This window comes from Nanorana parkeri, unplaced genomic scaffold (genome assembly GCF_000935625.1).
Source record: "Nanorana parkeri isolate BGI_ZX_2015 unplaced genomic scaffold, ASM93562v1 scaffold971, whole genome shotgun sequence".
In the NCBI taxonomy this organism is placed as follows: domain Eukaryota; kingdom Metazoa; phylum Chordata; class Amphibia; order Anura; family Dicroglossidae; genus Nanorana; species Nanorana parkeri.
Genome location: NW_017307239.1, coordinates 162,087 through 181,936, shown reverse-complemented (window position 1 = coordinate 181,936; position 19,850 = coordinate 162,087). Strand labels below are relative to the sequence as shown.

The 19,850-nt window shown below is 41.2% G+C and overlaps 1 protein-coding gene across 1 annotated transcript in view; it reads right to left on the bottom strand.

Annotated features, from left to right (window-relative positions):
- The window catches only part of LOC108795484 (CDK5 and ABL1 enzyme substrate 1-like), a 66,874-nt gene that overhangs the window by 12,486 nt on the left and 34,538 nt on the right, over positions 1–19,850 (bottom strand). The window contains exons 2-4 of the mRNA XM_018566751.1: positions 14,085–14,156; positions 11,966–12,058; positions 8,093–8,170 (exon numbers count right to left, since the gene is read on the bottom strand). Of these exons, the coding sequence (XP_018422253.1) occupies positions 8,093–8,170; positions 11,966–12,058; positions 14,085–14,156 (243 nt within the window). The remainder of the gene's footprint in view (positions 1–8,092; positions 8,171–11,965; positions 12,059–14,084; positions 14,157–19,850) is intronic.

Sequence of the window (19,850 nt, the reverse complement as noted above, 5' to 3'; positions counted from 1 at the left end):
GACCCCCAGAGGCCTGAGGTGGACCACCAAAGGGTAGGGAGTGCTGACATTTCACTCTCAGAGGTAGATCCTTAGTGAAGGGACATGGGATCAACAGATTAGGCGCCAGTCACTTTAAGGACTTTTTTTTTTTAAGGCTTTATTACGAAACTGCAAAACTGCGAGAGAGGATATAGGGCTTCAGACAGCCATGGCCAACATACACAGACTCCAGACCCGCCAATCCATTTTAGGCTTCAGCAGTGCAGAAATACTTAGTAGAACAGGAACTGACACTGTGCAGTAGAACAATAACGGAATAGGGATGTGCATGAGATCTTCCCTAGGAGAGATACTAGACTTGTTCCTGAGGTTCTTGCAATCTCCAGGCACCTTCAAGATTCATAGTTCTCCTCTGGTTCTCCTCCCAGATAGTTCCAAGACCCCACCTGGGTCCACATGCGAGTTCAAAAGCCCCACATGGGTCCACATGCGACCTCCTCTAGGCTTGAGGCCTAGTCAGCTTTTCCAACCTTGTACATGCTAAGCCCGGGGGGCGGACAGAGTGCATGGCAAATCCCTGAATATTCATGCACTCCTCCAGCATTCACCATAGGCCATTACACTCGCCACCCAGCTTCCCAATTAGCAGTGAAGCCGTCTCCATGCTTCCCGTCACTGAGTGACGAGAAAGCATGGAGCGGGCTTTCTGGCCAATCAGGAAGCCGGGCGCATGTAATGCTGCGGCGCCTGTTTTCCTGATTGGCCGGGAGGCCAGCTCCCTGCTCCTTCGTCATGAGGAAGCATGAAGCTGGCTTCATTAATGGGCCCTGTGTGTGTTGTAAAGTAGCCACTGCTCCAAGCTCACTCCTGTTATGGACTACAATCTCACATTTAGTTTACTCATTTGTATTGAGATTGAGGTACATTACAGGAGTGAGCTTGTAGCGGTGCACAGTACTGTATATGCTAGCACTATTTTAAAACACATTCATTTAGTATTTTTTAATGAACACATAAAATAACCTTATTAAGAAAAAAATACACATGTGGAGGACAGAGGCCATAAACACAGATGTAGCAGCCATATATAATAAAGGATGGGTTGTATTCCTGTAGTTCTCAAGCAGAAGTACGCTGGATGGGGGGTGGGCACACATAACATACAGTGTCCCCCTCCAGTGATGAAAGACCTAGGCTCCAGTCACTTCTCTGCCCCTCACTATCTGCTCCGCTGCTGCTTCCAGGTCATACTATGCTCTATTTGACCACAGAGCAGCCAACAATGATGTAACGGGTGTGCATGAGCACAGGAAGTACATCAGGCTTGCCAACCGGTTCCATTCTCTGCTTCTTACAGGCTCTGGAAATGAGTTGGAACTGTACACAGAACTGCACATGCGCCGTGCAGTGCTCACAGAAATAGAAAAAACTGTTAGGAGCCAGGGAAAGACATTTATTAATAAAAACAGACTTTGCAAATCTTCTCTGCCAAAAAATAAAAACTCCTAGTAATTGCTTACTGAAATATAAAGACTACCATTGCTGACCTCTTTAGTCGCTTGGCTCTGTCTGGCTATAAGGGCAGGTTCACACCATTTTCTGGATCAGATCTGGTCTGGAAAATGGTGTGAACCTACCCGCAAATCCAGAGCATTCCAGACCACACAAAATGAGACATGCAGTTTTTGTCTGGTCTGGAAAAGACTGCATTGGTCTGAACAGAGGCCAGAAATAGCATAGGGATACATGAGAATGCATGTTGGGTTCAGAAACAATCTGGTCTGGAGATGATCTGGATGTGGTGTGAATGGGCCCTAATACTTTGCAAGCCACCGACCTGGAAGCATGTAGCAAGTAGACAGAACTTCTGCTGTGCGTGTTGATTCCAGGTTATTACCTTAAAGCACTGAAGGTATAGAATCAGCAGGACAGTAATGTAGCTAGAATTTTTGGAGGGAGACATCACCAACACTTCTCTACATAATCTGATGTGTGCTGTTTTGGAAAAGTACTTTTTATAGGACAGGATGTAAAAGGGAGTTAGGTGACAGATGGGAAAGTCAACACTGCAGACAAACCTTTGAATGATAGAAAATTTATTTTTGAAAAAACATTATCCAAAATTGCACATAAATGTATTCTTACACTGTAGGATTTAATATCGACACTGATAAGACTTGGCAAAAACATGTTGCTTTATCTAATTGGGTAACTGTTATATGTCCAAGTGCTACTGGCTTGGAGACAGATTAACTTTAAAAGAGAAATAAAGCCAAACCATTGGTTTTTGGCTTTACTTATCTTTTGGGTGACAGCAGAACATTTACTAAACTACTCCAGTGACCCAAAGTCAGCAGATCGTGGGCTTACGCCTGTTACACCAGCCAAAAAGGATCCCAGCAACAGTGTCAGGATCCACCAACTTCTCTGCACGTGGCTGAGAGAATCATGTCTGCGGCTTCAGCCAGTGGTGGAAGAGCAGAAGAGGGAATCCTTGCGGGGGCAGTGACTGATAATTTCTGCTCTCCACTGGGAGAACAGACCGAGAGCTGACTGATCAGTGTCATGTCAAGTGATTGGTCACCTCTCAGTTTTAAAGCCAGCATGTGACAGCTGCAGTGTCCTATGACTACTCTAAGTATTAGGGAGAGTATATTTTATTCTCCCTGCACTTCTCCTTTAAGGTTTCGATTGCTATTTTTAAGCCAGCAGGTTGGAAGCGCACTCCCTACAAAAAGGCCAACAAAATTTCCAAGCTTTTTTTTCTAACATAGGATGCGAATATCTCCTGGTTGTCATGGTAATCGTGCATTGTAAAGGCTGCGCCTGCACTCTGACAATCTGTGAGTCAGAAGCAGTTTGTTTATCAAGGAAAATTGACAGGCTATTGAGTCAGTTATCTTTTTTTTGCAACCCACATAAAAGGTGCTAAAAATAAATGCTACTGGAAAGTCATGCCAGGTAAGACAGATCTATCGGATATTTCAATAAAGTGCTTACTTTCAAGTGTATGTCAACCCAAAAATAAATCTAGAAAAAAGCAGTGCTTCTCTACAATACATGCACATTTCCCCTTGCTTTATCCCTTTGAAGACCTCACAAGTACAGACAAATACACCTGTTGATCTCCCAGAAATGAACTCGGCTCCTAAGCTCTGTTATGGGCTGACCACACACAGCATTTCTGTGGACTTTGAACTTTCAGGTCAACTACTACCTCTCTCAGATCACTACAACATATAGACCAATAACTCCGTAATCCAAGATAAGAACTAGGAGGGCTCAATCGCCTCTTTAGGATAACAGGAGGTCTGCACAGGAAAACTCTGAATTTCTGATCAACAGGTTTTGTTTTTTTCCCACCGATATAATAAAATGCTTCCAATGGTAGATTATACAGACCAAAAGAGAGCAAATAAGAAGTGATTTTTAGATTTTCAAAAGAGACACAATTCAGAGTAAAGTTAGAGTGTCTTTGCCAACCAGCCTTCCCAACCTAGCAATAATTATTTTGCCAAAGTCCCTGCTCGCTTTTCCTTTCTCTGTCACAGCTGGTGACAATAGCCAGTGCTTTCCAGTATGGGGGAGCATGTGACCTTATACTATGTGACATTGCTCATGTCCAGATGCAAGTCTGTAGGGTCAAGCACTTTCATATGAAAGAGGGAACGGTCACTGCTCCCCACAGTTGCCCACACCAGCCAACACTTGGGATTTTAGTACTGGCTGCTGTTTACATAGCTTGCAGCCAATCGGCCATCATGCGTTGTCAAAATACAATGCAAACAGCGGGGGATTCCTCAATCCACACCCGTAAGCGTGGATGGGGGAATCGGTTAGATTATCTTCGTTCAGATCGCAGGTTGAAGCAAGAAAATATAACAGTGTATGACCAGCTTTAGAGTCTAATCTCCAAACAATCAAATAGGTGAATGCAACCAATCACCACCAGTTTTCTTTTATCAACACTGCAATGTGATGGAAAGTGTTAGTGGTAAGCTGCCTTGAACTTTGGTTCTTTTTCTGACTGAAAGCTGGTTGACATTGTCTGAAAATTGTCCTGTATGTACCCATCATTATTCTAGATAAGAGATGCAGAGAAAACTGTGTTCCTAGAGCTTTACTGCCAATGAAAAGTTCAACAATTGTATTATCATGGTTGACCCTGATGAACTGTAGACTTTTAGCCTCTCGTTATCTTGAGATATCTTTCCCTGGTGCATCTAGATCTTAGCATCTCAACCTTTTCCTACTTGTCAAATATATTGTAATATAATAAATAATGTAAAAACACAGTACGTTCCAAAACAAAAAGGTCCTACTGAATCCCTATGCCAAACATATACAGGTGAAACTTGAATAATTAGAATATCGTGCAAAAGTAATGGCAGTAAGTGTTGCAAAAGGGGCCCAAACCAAGTACTGAGTACATATGCATGCTTGTACTTTTCAGAGGTCCAATATTGTTCTATGTACAATCCTTGTTTTATTGATTGCATGTAATAATCTACTTTTTTGAGGTTGTGGATTTGGGGTTCTTGGGGTTTTCATGAGCTGTAAGCCATAATCATCACAATTATGACAAATCACGACTTGAACTATCTTGCTTTGCATGTAATGAGTCTATCTCATATATTAGTTTCACCTTTTAAGTTGCATTAGTGAAATAAATGAACTTTGCACGATATTCTAATTATTCGAGTTTCACCTGTATTGTTAAATGCATTACTCTCATTTGATAATATTTTCACCTTCAACAGCATACAAAAAAAAGGGCCCCTGTGATCTGTGCATGAGCAGCGATCCTGTCTGTAGTGCTCCTCCATGCCACCCACTAAGCTAGAGCTGTGCAATTAGCAGGGAGTGAAAGTTTGCAATGCTCATGTGCCAACAAGGAATATGCTGATAGGAGTAGAAAGCAGGGTGATGCAGAGCTGGGCTTATCAGTCTGCTATTTTTCCATTCACTGTCCAGTCACAGACATTAGAAAAGAATCAGGTCTTCTTCCCTGCCAGACAGGGCTGTGCTGTGTGGCAGAGCAGTGTAAAGCTCAGGACTCAATGGTCAGACACATATGTGGGAGCTGGTTTACCTGCCACAAGACTTGTACTACATCTCTGTACAGTATTTAGCTGTTTGCCTGGATTTTAGCTTTCAGATTACACTTTTATGTGTGAATGCATACAAATTAAGGGTAGCAAAAAGTCTGCTTGAGTATAGCAGTGTGTACGACAGTACACTGCATATTTGCCATAACCCGCTAACAGCCACGCTCAGGGTGATGGGGCAGTTTTGTACTCATTCTCAAGTGTTCACCTGATATAGTGGTGATGAGAGCTACCTAAATACCTGGATGTCCCTATCTCCATGAGCACAAAGGGGCCCCAATCACTTTGCAGACAATTGCCATTCCGCTCTCCAGTGCTGAGTTTAGATCTACTTTGAGCTTGATGGATCAATACAGATGAATGCACGGCAAAACATCTAATGTGCTGTGCTGTATTAAAATGAATGTGGACTGCAGCATCTGTGGACAACGCTCCAGTCACCCACACAGGAAACAAATCAGACTGGTCCCACACACAAAATCCAGCCCCTGTGTGTATTAAACCGAAGCATTAGAATCGCTTCCCACTCACCCTAAAGCATGAACCACAACTGTCATAAAAGGGGTTGAACTGACTTAAAGAACTGTTAACCCTTGCAGTGGGACTACCCCCACAAAAAAAAAAAAAAAGTTATATTCCCTGAACTGCTGAGCCGACTGCCTGCTTCTTTGGTCACTGAAGCCTCTCTGCTCCTGCAGAATGTCCCTCAGCGTCCTCAGGTCCATACACTGTGTGCTCCTAGTGAGTATAACTTTTTTTTTTGGAATTTAGATAAAAACAAGCACTTTACCCTTGCAGTGCTTGGATTACTCAGACGGCAAGGGTTAAGAAAAATTCTGCCTGGAGTTCTGCCTTAAAAACAGAATTCCACTTTTTTTTTACCATATATTAATGGAACCACTTTCTCTACCACGTTTGTTACATATTTTTTTCCATTACAACCATGCAAACAAGCAATGTATGCTCATCCTCATAGTTCTAGCCGACCTGTGACAAGGAGACTGTCACAGGTCGGCTCAGTAGATTGGGAAGTGAGCGAACACATACCGGCAATCGCTCACTTCTCGATCCTGTCACTGCAGAGAGCCGTGACAGGGGAGGGACTGGATTCTCCCCTCCCCTGTCCGATCCTCCAGCGCTGACTGGCGGAACGAACGGCGGGAGGGGGCGGATACAGCTGGCTCTGCCTCTAGATAGGCAGAGCCAGCTGTCACTCACGCAGCTGGGTGGTCCCAGACATAATCGTTTCAGCTGCGGCGTCTCAGTATACCGCGAGCTGTAGCTCGTGGTATACTGAGCTTTGGGTGACGGGAGGATGCTAGTTTGTGTCCTCCCGTTACCCTTAGGAGAACTATGGGGAAAAGTCCTTACCCCATAGTTCTCCTTTAAGACTCGGCATCCTGCAATGGTGTTCTGCCTTCAGCTGACTATCAAATACCCAGTCACAATATTCTATTATGTCTACAGTTTCTACAAGGCAATCAGCAAATCTATACATTTAGAACTTGGCATGAAAGCCTGCACAGGCATAACAGAACAACCTGCGCAACGCAAACTCCCTCCAAAATATAAGAAGGGAAGTCTTAGAACCCCTGCCAGGTTTTAACTGATATCTGTGTCCCCACTGGAGAGATGTTCCCTCACTTCCGGTCACCCAGCAGTAAAAACAGGGGTCCTAACTCCTCCTCACCCCCAAAAAAATCTCACCCTTTATCCAAAATGATAAAGTTATGTCTAGAATTGGGGTTTGATAAATACAAATTTACAAGGTTGATTTCCAGTTTTCCGGCATTAGGATATCAAAAAGGCAAGCACAAGAACATGGAAAATGTCAGTGCGGGTCACAAACATGTCTTCTAATAGTACATAACATTGCAGTGATATCATGTTCTTTTACAAAGGTGACCACTGTTGTGTCTGCTTTTGAATACGTCTGACAGCGTTTGAGTTTAGTGTGCCAATATTTTTCTTACGTTTGTCTGTTGCAGGCCAGTAAAACAAACATAAAACGTGGATTACATAACCGAGTAGTTCACAACATTTACAGACGTAGATGTCAGAACTTCACAAGCTTCTCAGAAGTGAAAATGACTGATGAGGTTCTGGAGTAGAACACTTTTGTAAACACTCTGAACACCTAAGGTCCCACCTCAGTCACCCTTTAGTCAGGATGGTCATAAATGACCTGATCTTCTGAAGCAATATGCCTGATCCCAGTGAGGACTGAATCAGGATCAGGCAATGAGCGGCTTCCCTAAGTGGCAGCCCAAAGCTTGCGGAAAAATCTATCTAAGCAGGCGCTAATGGTGTTCTTTAGGAAAGGGAAAATGAAAGGTGTTTCCACACATGAACCGTATGTTGACACTGGCCAAGGCACACAGAACATGGTACTAAGCAGAGCTATGACAGGCTTAGTGACGGAAACATATCTAATCGTTTACTATTCTTGATGGGGCATGTGCACAGTTATGGGGATCTCGGCATTCATTATGCCTAAAACAGCTAATGAAACCAACAGGTGTACCTTGCTTCATGGAAAATATACATATAGTACCAAAAATCTAAAGGTTTATACAGATTCTGGGGAAAAAACTGTGCTTGAAATGCAGTAGTAAAGTATAATGCATATGTGTACACTATAGCAAGCTTGTGATACTTCTGATTTCGTTTTATAAAGAGTATCAGAGCTTATAATCTTTTATCATGTGTCTGTTTATTTGCATTCTGGCTAAAGCACAACCTCCTAGCAAATTTAATTTGGGGGCAAAGTTTCCCTAATTCTAAAATGAAGGATAAGGAGTAGCCTCAAAAGGAATACAACTGTATATTTATGCACATGTACCTGGCAACTGCAGACTTTAGTACATTATATAGTTTTACAGAATTTGATAGATTTTCGAAAAGTTATCCAACATGGCTAATTTAATTACTACTAAGTAAGTTCTATTAAATGTGGTTATAAAGAGATTAAAGCTATTGTAACACACCATGACTGAACTTACCCAATATAAGCACAGTCTCGATAGGGCAGCACTGAAAATATGCTACAGAATGATCTTCTCCCACTTATAAGGACTATTCTGAAAAGGAAATCAAACAGCACAATTAATTCAATGGGAATAACAGATGTGAATGCCTGATCTATACTGTCCAAATTCCTGGATATTTGGTAATGTTTCTAATAAAATTGGACTCCTGGCAATTGCTACTTAAACAGAAATGGAAAGCCTTGCAGGTAAAAGATCAGGGCACTTAAGTGATGTTTCCGTTAAAAGTGGAGCCCAGTGGGCCAAATCACTTGCTAACTTCTAATATCTTAAAGTGATATTAAAAGCAAACTGTTTTTAAGCAGTTTTAAATGCTGATTAAATTACATACAATGGATTGTGGCTGCTTGATGTTTAAAAGCGTTAGTTTCCTGCAGAATCAGCTGGTCCCCTGAGCACTGGCCCTGATATCCAGTTTTAGGGTGGCTCCTTCAGCTTGCAGTGTCCTATGGGGCCACCCTTGTGTATGTCTCTACAAACACACAGGCACAGCAAGGCAAACTATTCCCCTCTCCCTGCCCCCCCTCTCTCCCTTCCAACCGCTTTCCTTCTCCACTTTCCCTTCTCCAAGCTAGTAGATGGGCAGCTGCTACTGTAATCTACAGGACGTTCAGAGAAGCTGGGATAAGAGATTTGGAGCTAGCTGTTTGGAAATATGATTGTAAATGTTTGGGCAAAAATGTAAAGGTATACTTTGCTGGACAATGTATATTTGTCTAATGTGGATTCATTATTTTAAAAAAGTTTGAGCGTTTAATACTAGTTTAAGGACTCCAGCTAGGACTGCTATAGATCCCATCTCTGTTCCCACCTATCTGGATGTCTCATTCCTCCTGTTATATCTGGGTTCCTCCATCTCTCTGGGATTTTCCATAATACAAGTGTAAAACCAATAGGTAAAATCAGGCACTTGTATCCGTTTATTTAGCCACTTGCCTAGAGTCGTACGTTATCTCTCCAGTATATGGGGTCTGATTTCTTTACTGAGTCTTATAATACAATTTCCTGTTTTTTATGAAGTAGCTGACCATTGCCTATCCCTGCTGAATTTAGATTCCAAAGTGCACTCTAAGACCAGCACATTCATTTTGGAGTCATGTTTGGCATTTCTCAACAAAGGGCTTTTGGCACTGAATGACAAAAAATATAAAAACAGTGTACCCAGACATTCCTGACCTCCACGTTATCGATAAATACTCTATCCTGACACCTAACTCCCATTCCCAAACGCTAGAATTGAAAAGCAAACAGCTAAACACACAGTTGAAATACATATGTGATTAGTGTTTAAACTGGGAAAGGTTTTGAGATGATCTACACCCAGTGTAAAGTTAGACATACACTGCTAGAATTTCAGCCGAGTCCTGCTGGTTCCAATTTAGAAATTATTTTTACAATAGACTTATCAAAGGAGCCGGTCTGAAACTTTTTAGCAAATCAGCTGCAGCCACACTTCAGGTATTGCTACAGCAGCACACCTGACACTGTCAGAATAAAATAGCCCAGCGGTGGGGATTCCCCCATCCACACTGTTTAGCATGGATTGTATAATCAAGAATTTTTTCTCAATCAGCCAGCAGGGCTGGCTCGAGAAAACAATGACTGGTGTATGGCCAGCTGTACACACACTGCACAGCCAGCAAGGTGACACCCATCGCTTCAAAGAAAGCAATGAATCTTTTTGGTTCAGTAATGCACCCTTCTAATTGGACAATAGAGATGAAGCTGGGCTTGGTGCGAACCCAGTTCACCCAAGCCCGCTCACAACTCTGACTGCCACCCCTGCTCCTAAACCAATCCGTTGCAGCAGTTGCAACGGGGGAATTCCATGCCCCTTTGTGACATATATAGTCATGGCCAAAAACATTGGCACCCCTGCATTTCTGTCAGATAATGCACCACTAAGTGGTACATTATCATGCAGGGGTGCCAATATTTTTGGCCATTACTGTAGCTGGGATGGAGAATGTACCGCCTCGCAAATAATTAGGTCGGGAGGAGGGGGCAGCAGCCAGAGTTTTGAGTCGGCTTAGGTGAACTCAGATGAATAGGGTTTGCACCAAGCCTCGCCTCATCACTATTGGATAATAAAGAGGTCATGTGCTTTCTCAAACCACACATCTCACCCACAGGACAAAAAATAATAATTTTGTGCTACATTCTGAAAACAGCAGTTTTCTAAATATATTTCTAAATCTAGGATTTATTACTCTGTTTAAGTAATCTATTGCTCCTTATCCTCCAAGACCGACTTCTTAATACTTTCTCTGCCTTGGTTGTGGTATGTCCCCTGGCGTCCTCGCATCATACATGATGACATCATGGGTCCTTGGACCACCTGGGCCAGGGGAAGAAGAGGCTGCAGGGAACGGTCCAGCAGCCAAACGGGACCAAATATCGAGTATATTTCCTTCATTTTTGTCCTTAAACCAAAATGAGCACTTAACCCTTGCAGTGCAACCTATTTGATCAACAATGTTCATACCCTCTCTCCTCATATATTGAGGATATGAGAGATTTTGTAAATAAATTAGAAAACCGGACTGTGTCCAGGGATTTATTTTAGCTTCAACGTAGAAGCACACTACATCAATACGCCTACCTTTATACCCAGATCACGATCTGGGTATAAAAGGTAGGCAAGTATTTCCTAAAAACAAGAGGGAAATTTGTTCTAGAACTCCTGAAAAGTATTCTTTAAAACTTTTATTTCATTAGCTAAATGAAATATTGCGTATGAAAGGCTCCTGGCTGCTTTCACATAGATAAGGAAAACCTGGAAACTATCTATTGATAAAAAAAACTGTGTACAGAGCTCCTTAGCTCAAGCTGAAATTTACACACATGGAAATGAGTTGGTGAGTCTCTCTTCCTGTTACCCTTCCAGATATCTCTGCATGACGTTTCAGTTAGATGTTGGGTAGGTAGATATCTACTCTGTTCATTATGTTGTATAATGTGGGGAGGGGCAATTAAGTTAGATGGTTACTATACAGTACAAGCCAGGAGTTTTGTCAGTATTGTGTTTAGACACAAGTATGCCACCAAGTATGCCACCGTATAAGACGGGTTTTGAGACCTTAAAACATCCCCCGAAAATCGGTGGTCGTCTTATACGCCGTGTACATACGGAAGGATACGGTATACTGTATGTTGCTTTGGCTACATACAGTATACTGCGCTGAGCCAATCACGGCAGGCTTTGTATTAATAAATACAAAGCCTGTATTCATTAATACAAAGCCTGCCCTGATTGACTCAGCGGAAGACGGCGGACACAGCGGGGATCGTGGACAAGGTAAGAGACTGTAATCCCGAGTGTGGCTCGGGGTTACCGCTTATGGTACTGAAAATTAACCCCGAGCCACACGCGGGAATATCGCCATGGATGTTAGTGGGTGCATTTAAACATTATTTTGGGCTATACTCGTCTTCTACGGCGAGTATAGCCCAAAACCTATATTTTAACACAAAAAGTAGGGGGTCATCTTATACGCCGGCAAATACGGTACTACTTTCAAACAGTGAATGAAAATTTCTATATAGAATTCAATAACAGATCAATATTTATGCAATTGGAACAAGGTTCATGATATCAGAAGCTGTGATCCGATGACCATAATTGTAAAAAAAATATATATATTTTTTTTTTTATACAGGGCTAAATTTGCCTTGTGTTCTCATCTGTGCAGGCAGACTTTGCTTGATAACTGTGTAATTTTCAGGAATCCCACACAATAAATGACAGAAAAGTAGCAGTAAGAGGAGAAATCAATACATAATCAACTTTCTCGTCGTGACAGAGAAAGTGCTTATTTGTAGTGTTACCTGCCACTCCTCGTGTCGTGCTGCCTCATGCTCTTAATAAAATGGACCTTCTTGAAGTTCTTTGGTCTAGGTGAACCGGACAGAGTCCGACATCTGAAAAATAAGGCAATTAAAGCACAAAGTGAGACCTTTCTTGGCATGTATGCACAAAGACAGGAAGGAAAGATCTGACAAATGACTGCCGTCTACCCACTTTTCACAGACAACTGAAGTACACACGACACAACAATTAGGAGGTCTTTCAACTACATTGTAATACTTTCTCGTGGCAAAGTCTTTTCCTCTCATTTAATGTACATGTTAAAAGACAAATACATTTAAAATAAAAGTATTATAACATCACTGTAGCCCTTTCAATTGCACCCAAATAAATCAGCAGGCAATGATAAATATCACAGATGAACCTTCGTGGACAAAAATGCACTGATTTATGAGAAATAGATCAAAGAAATGACTATGGTCTGCTTTTGCTGTATTCAGACTATGTTTTATAGGAAGACTCAAGCTTCAATGGCTGCTACAAACCAGAGATCTAGTTTTACTCAGTTTCTGGAGCCTAAAAGTACCCCTTGTCCTGTTTTAATACAGCAGTGTATTTTCTCCGATTTTCATAGTATTTACCCCTTTACCTATTTATCTCATTTTCCCAGACCAGCAGGACTGATTTACTGAAAAGGTATGATCTAAAAGTTGGATTTTTTTTGTACATAAAATTCTGTTTTCTGCGTTATTGAAGGACACAGCGAAGAACAGGAGATCTTAACCACTGGGTTATATTGCAACGCTGTACTGAAATGAATTTTATACCCTTTTTTGGGGACAGATAGGGCTTTATTTTGGGGGTATAAAGGTGGGTACAAAAAAAAATCTAAAATGTTCTCTTCTGTTCACTGAAGGACAAAGAACAGAAAATAATTATTAAAAACTAAGAGTTAATGTAGAGCACAGAGGCAGCCATTTCAAGCCAATGAGCCATGAAGAGGACAGCTAACAAAAAAAGTTAGTTTTTTTTTTTAGTTAGTGTTCATACACAACAACTACATAGGCCTGCTTCATGTACACTCAGTATTCATTGCTGGCATATGTTTGTTTGTTTTTGTTTTAAAAAAACAAAAACGCTCTCACTCTGTACACTTAGGGCAAAGTAAAAGGTCATTTTGTAAGAAAAAAAATCCCCAACCACTAATACTTTTCCCATCGCTCTGTTGGAGTGCTGTGTCCTAATCCTCTGTATGCTCTCTGTTGGATCTTACATAGGGTTAACTTCTTCTTTCTGGTTAGGTGACATGTGTGGGCCTTGTCATTGGCTGCCCAGGCCTGAGCTCTGCATCCTGACCGTTACATTTACTTCTATATCCAAGAGTTTAGGGTTCTACTAAAAGCTTCAACAAAGCGGCAGGGAAGTACATTGAAGGGAGTACATGGAAGGGAGTATATGGAAAGCGAGTATCAGCAGGTGGTGAGAATTATATATAAGAACTTGTTATAGCTCCTGGAACATCCTAAAATTTCTAGTACTGTACAACTTTTTGTTTTGTTTTTATAATTTTAATGGCATTTTGACTATTTCTTTTATCTGGACCATGTTCCAGTTCCATGAAGTTTTGATTACCACCATTCCAAGTTATTTCATGTTATGGCGATGTTGCAATTATCTACAGGTTGACAGGCATTGTGAGATGGTCTAGAGAAGTTTCCTGCTGGAATGGTGCAGTAGATCAGTGGGCAGTGTATAAGCATTAGTACTATCTTCCAAAGGGGCCATGAATGAGTACATCTCAATTAGGCTCTGAGTTGTCAGTCCACATGGCCAGATGACAGAAAAGGTTTACTGAAAATACATGAGCTAAAAAGGGACATTTCTCCACTGCTTTCCCAAAAGGAAGCAGTATTCAGCAAACAAGCACATACCCATAAACTAACAATACCCACCTTTTTCATGTCATTCATTTTCTTATGTTAATTTGTACAAATCACAAGTTACTTTAAGGCCATCTCTAAGATGGCTGCCACTTGAGTCACCAAATCATAAAGGAACACAGCATGTGAATTCAACCTTCCAGCAACCACACAAAACTAATGTTTTCTTAAATACCAAGAAAATAGTTTAAAAAATTACCTCCGCAAGGGAGCATTTTCTTCAATGTCTTCAAGTGTTTCTAGTGAAGACCGCTGAGAGATCAGACGTCTCCTGCAGGTGTGAAAAAAAAAATCATTATTGACACGGTTAAAAAGGGTAAAGACAAATTGTACTGGGTACTGTATGTTTACACAACACCGTTACTCTTCTTCTGAAGGGCCATCAAGCTCTATTATGCAAATATTAGCTTCAGGAAACGAGTCTGGCTTAGACTTCCCATTCCAATCCCTTATTAGTGCTCCATTACGGTGACTGGAGACCTCACTGACCAACAGTAAGCCATGGGAGGTGGGTCTGACGTTGGCATTTACATAATAGGAAGACCCTAGCATTAGGGCGATATCTGCATTTAACACGTGCTGTCAACTTTCTCTGTTTGAATTTATTACAGGTACACTTTAAAGTAACTTTCATTAGGACATGCTAAAGCAGCATGAATCAGGACCATGAAAACAACATCAACAAAGCTGGGTAAATAGACTAATTTGGATCAGGAAAGCCATACAGATGTGATATCTGACTTTGTTCAAGGATCTACAAATGTACTACAAACCCCTTTATAATAATACACACATACTATACTTAAAAGGTACAACATATTTTAGGAAACAATTATTACAGTTATAGAATGAAATGTAGTAGTTAAACAAGAAATATTGCTCTGGTTAGTCTGGTTTAATGAAGCTTTCCCTTTAGGGCTTGTTCATACTATTTATGCTACCAAGCATTTTTTAGTGCAGACCTAAGGAAATTAATTGCATTTTGTTTAGTTGAGTGTTCCCACCAAAGTGCTGAAGTGCCACATGTTGGGAAAAAGTCTTACAAGTTACACTTTTGGTGGGCAAACCTGAATTTAGTCATTCAACCAAGGGGGGCCTTCTAACAGCAATACAACATATTCAAAAACACATTTCAATACATGCTAATGCAAAACACATTACTGCATACACTATATGACCAAATGTTTGTAGACACCTAACCAACACACTTATATGAACATTCCATTTCCAAACCAAATCAATGTGAAGTTCCCCTCCCCATGTACAGCTATGACAACATTCACTCTTTTGGGAAGGCTTTCCATAAGATTTTGGAGCAGGTCTGTGGGAATTTGTGGCCATTAAGCCAACAGAGCTTTTGTGAGGTCAGGATAAGAAGTCCACTGGAGTTCCTCCACAATCAAACTCATTCAACCAAGACTTTATGGAGTTGGCTTTGTACACAATGGCAGTCATACAACAAAAAAGGTGCCTTCGCCAAACTGGTACTGATGTTTGGAAGCCCACAACTCTTTAAAATGTGTTTGTATGCTTTAGCATGAACAGTACCCTTCACTGGAAACACCTGAACTCAATAATTCATTCTACATATTTATTACCACATAGGTAGTCCATATGGTGTGAACAAGGTCTTAGAAAACAGCAAAAGATTCCTAAATAAAAAAAACGCCTATTACTTACAAAAGGCTCTTTATCACTTGTTTGTTGAACCACAATACCCAACTATCACCTGCCTGCTGAAGGTTATTCTACACACAAGTTCAAATTTAGCAAACCTGAATGTGTGTGCCTATGGAAGAGAGATGAATTAGTACTTTCTGACTGCCTGGTTCAACAGGGGAAACAAGAGTGATTGGCTAGGAAAATCCATCCATCTTATTTGCGATAATCAGATGTTTCTGATATCCTTGTTGGGTAAGCTCTACACTACTGTCACTACTGGGTGAGAATCATGGCTCACTTGAGAACAGGCAATTATCCCCGCTGATTGTTTGGGAGATATCGGGCTCTCTATGCAACCCTGTATCATGAACTGGTTAAATATAATCACAACTGTTATTTTTACAGCTATGTGTTTTGCCCCTTGTCTACATAACTAACAACATTGTGTATATTACCGATTGTATATACAAATAACAGAATATAGAAAATTGAGGGCCTGACCTGATTAAACACCTTAAAAAATAGGTACAATGATTCAGAAACTTGAAAAATGTGTTCATTGTGTGTTTCAAAAGGGACCCTAATTAAATCACTTAAAGAACTCTGGGGGGAAAACAATTCCGCCTACTGTAACTAGTTTTTGGAAGTATTAAAAATATGTGCTTACTAGGGATGTCCCGATACCGATACTAGTATCGGGGCCGATACAGGACATTTTCAGGAGTACTTGTACTCCTGAAAATGCCCTGATTCCAAAGGCCGATACCGGCACTTTAAATTTTTTAAACAAAAAAGCAGCACGCGCCGCCATCCGCTTCTCCCGCGCGTGGCAGCGCGAGCTTCAGCGAGTGGCCTCAAGCACCAAGCACTGACCTGCTGATGAAAAGCCGGATCGGTGTGGGAGGGGTTAGAGACTGCGGCGCGTCTGCTGTGCATCGGCTGTCTGTGTCTCCTTGTTTCCCATGTACCTGGGCTTGCTGGACTCTATTGTCCCACAAGAGAAGGCAGTTATGGACTATGCTCGTGCTCAGTGTGCAGCTCCTGTGATTCGTCCAGGGGACTGAGGAGGCGAGCACTAATGTCAGAATCAGCCAATAGGGTATAGGCAGCTACACAGCCGCGGTTGTTACTGTCCACTCCCTACCTCTTGAGCGTCGGCGGATCTGCCCACAGTTGTGGCAGTATCCTGGTTACCAGGACAACGCTTTGAGGCCGCTGTACATCGCTGTATTCTGTAACTGACCCAATCTACCTTTTATGCCACATTCAAGCTGGTAAGTGAATCGACTAGCTTATGTCAGTTCAAGTCATGTTCTTTATGCATTTTGTCCACGTTATATCTATTGCTGTATTACTGTTTTCAATTTGCTTTGACAGTTTATTATTTTAAACAGTTTCTGGCAGGAATATGACATCATGGTGACGTCGGGAGGGGGGTTCACACTCATTTTATGGTTTGTCACTGTATATAATGGTCTCACATTGGTGTATTGTTGTCAATGTGTTTGCCTAATAAAGAGACCCTGTTCGGTTCCTGGTAAAACTGCACACAGCCCTGTACAAATAATTGCTGTAAAATCATGGATTGATGGGACCTGTAGTCTTCTATTGCTGGTTGCCATTCTACATTGCTGATAATTATATAGAAACTGCCCTAAAATCATCAGTCTGTGCTGTTTTAGAAAAAATGTCACATGTCCCTTTAAGAAAAAGTATCGGCAAGTACCTGAGGGAAAGTACTTGTACTTGGTTTTAAAAAAGTGGTATCGGGACATCCCTAGTGTACTATTGACTGAGAACTGCTCTTAGTTCTGATTCTCAGTGTTCTGTTAGCTGGCTGATTGGTTGCAGGGAGGGGCTGGCAGAAGCCGACCTCTCTCACTCTAGGATTATATTAACAGAGCTTCTGTCCTATTGATTCAACACTGAACCCTTTCAAATGAATCAGTTATCAGTTCAGTCAGATGAATCATTGCATCCAGTTCACTGAAAAGAATCAATTCAAAAAGAACTATTCCACACAGCCAGATGCCCTGCTGGACTGTTAGGAGGTAGGATGACTTCAAAGCTGGGGAATTTGTCATGCAGAGACACCTGTAATCTATCTATTCCCTGTTTCTGCACTAAAAAAAAAAAAAAAAAAAAAAAAAAAACTAAAGTCACTGGAGCATATAGCACTTTCTGGCTCTTCCCATCTCTATCCTCAGCTCTGCCTATATACGCCTCCCAATTCCACTATGCCTCATGGGAGATGTAGTCAGCTCTCTATGCCAGGATATGACACGCACTGGTTACCTAGATACACCCACTGGCTGCAGGAAGGACCGATCTAGTAATAGGAGGATGTGACAACACTGGCAGCTAAAAACAAGAATTACAAGAAAAGTTAGAACTGTTATGATAAATTGTTACAGCAGTTTGCTTCCTCTAACTGAGGGGGACCTAAATATATAAAGTAATTTGCATCCTGGAGTAGTTCTTTAAATGGAAAATATGAATTCATGGAGGAAAAAAACTGTATGTGCAGGATTCGTTCCTAGCTAACAAATGCCCAAATCTAAACATTACAGAGAGGAATGATCTTGCACGTTTGGTGCATAAAAAATCTATTTAATGTGCTATGAACCTAATCTATTGCAAACAGATCCTAAGCTCGATTTCACACGTAGGTGCATGCAGCAACGTGGGCACATGTTTTCAGATGCAATTTGTACATTTTTGCTTACACTTTGCACAAAATGGAGGAACTGAACTCAAAAAGCGATGATTTTTTAATCTTACAAAACGTACGGAATGCTAACTGTGTCTATGCAGTAACCTGAACATCTTGAATTCCTCCTGAAATATAGCAGTAGACTTGCTTTGTCTAGGCGCTCCTGTGCCTTGGACCTGATAGCTGTATATCTGCAATGTGAGAGATATGGAAGGAGATTTGAAGAAGGCACTCCTGTTCTACTCACTGTTCTTCTCAGTGCTTGCTGAATAGGAACCAGCAGTGCAAGGATCTCCATTTTTATGTGTCATTCATTCTGTGGATCTGTGGTGCGGGAATAATCAAGATGCAGGAGGTAAGTGAATGAAGCAGTCATCAGGGGTGCAGGTCTGACATAAGGAAGCAAAAACCTGGCTCCTCGACCAGGATAGCCACCTCCAAATACAGTGCGGAACAAGGTATGGCAAGTCTGTAAATGGGAAACAATCAGCTGCAGGAAGACTAAATCCAATACTAGTATTTTGTTTTCTGCTGGCTTTTTTGGGCAGTTTCCACATTTCATTTAATGTCTGAAAGTTCCTCTAAGGCAAATAGTTAAAAATGTTTTTTTCTAGCTTTAAATGATGTGCTTTGTTGCAGAGTATAGGTGTGAATTATCCAAACAAAAATTAATGAGATTTTTACTTGTAGTATGCTTTCATACAAAATGTGCTTACAGCATGAATGTGAGTGAATGGGCCTTGATAGCTGTTCTACACAGATGATATCTCAGTCTTGATCATTGTAAGTAATCGTAGGTTCAGAAACTGATCTTAATAACTAAACAACGTGAACTGTAACAGGGGTCACAGAGGACCTGCAATAATGTTGCGCCATTGCATGATCTTTTGTGATTATCATGCCCCATGATGCACTTCTCAATAGCGCACTGATTCTTAACTGCATAGCAGCACAATCAACAAATCACCTGAATTACAAAGAGCTATCTGTCTGTCTTATTTCAGCAGCAAGAAAAATATGACATTTTTGAAAGCCTGTTATTATGTAGGAGTATGCTACTGATTAGATTTTGCTCTGTAGAACTGAGAACGTGAAGACAAACCTGTAAAGTGAAGCAAAAGATGTACAATCTAGTGCAAAGTTGATACATTGCCAACTCTTCCAGCACGGGTCTCTATTTCGTCCTCCCTTGTATTGTTCTGTCAACAAATGCTTTCAGAGCGCCTGTGTACACTGGCAACAATTAATTGACTGACAATGATTGGCTTTACTACTAAGGCTGCTACTGTTTGTTTTTATTCAAGTGACGCTTGCCACCTTTTCACACGTAAGCTCCAGCTCATCTTAAATAAGATTAAAAAGAAAGAAAAATCTGCTGGAAAGGGAAACAAGGGTTTTATAAAAAAGTAGGTGAAAAGGCACATCCGTGAACAACAGGCTGATGCAATATCAACAATATGTAATAACATTACAGCACCCGCTGTGCACATAATGTCTCATCAGGAAGAACTTTCAGTTAATACACTTCTGTAGAGTGTAGCCCTCGAAGTAACAAATATACATTTAAATATACAAATATACAATATATAT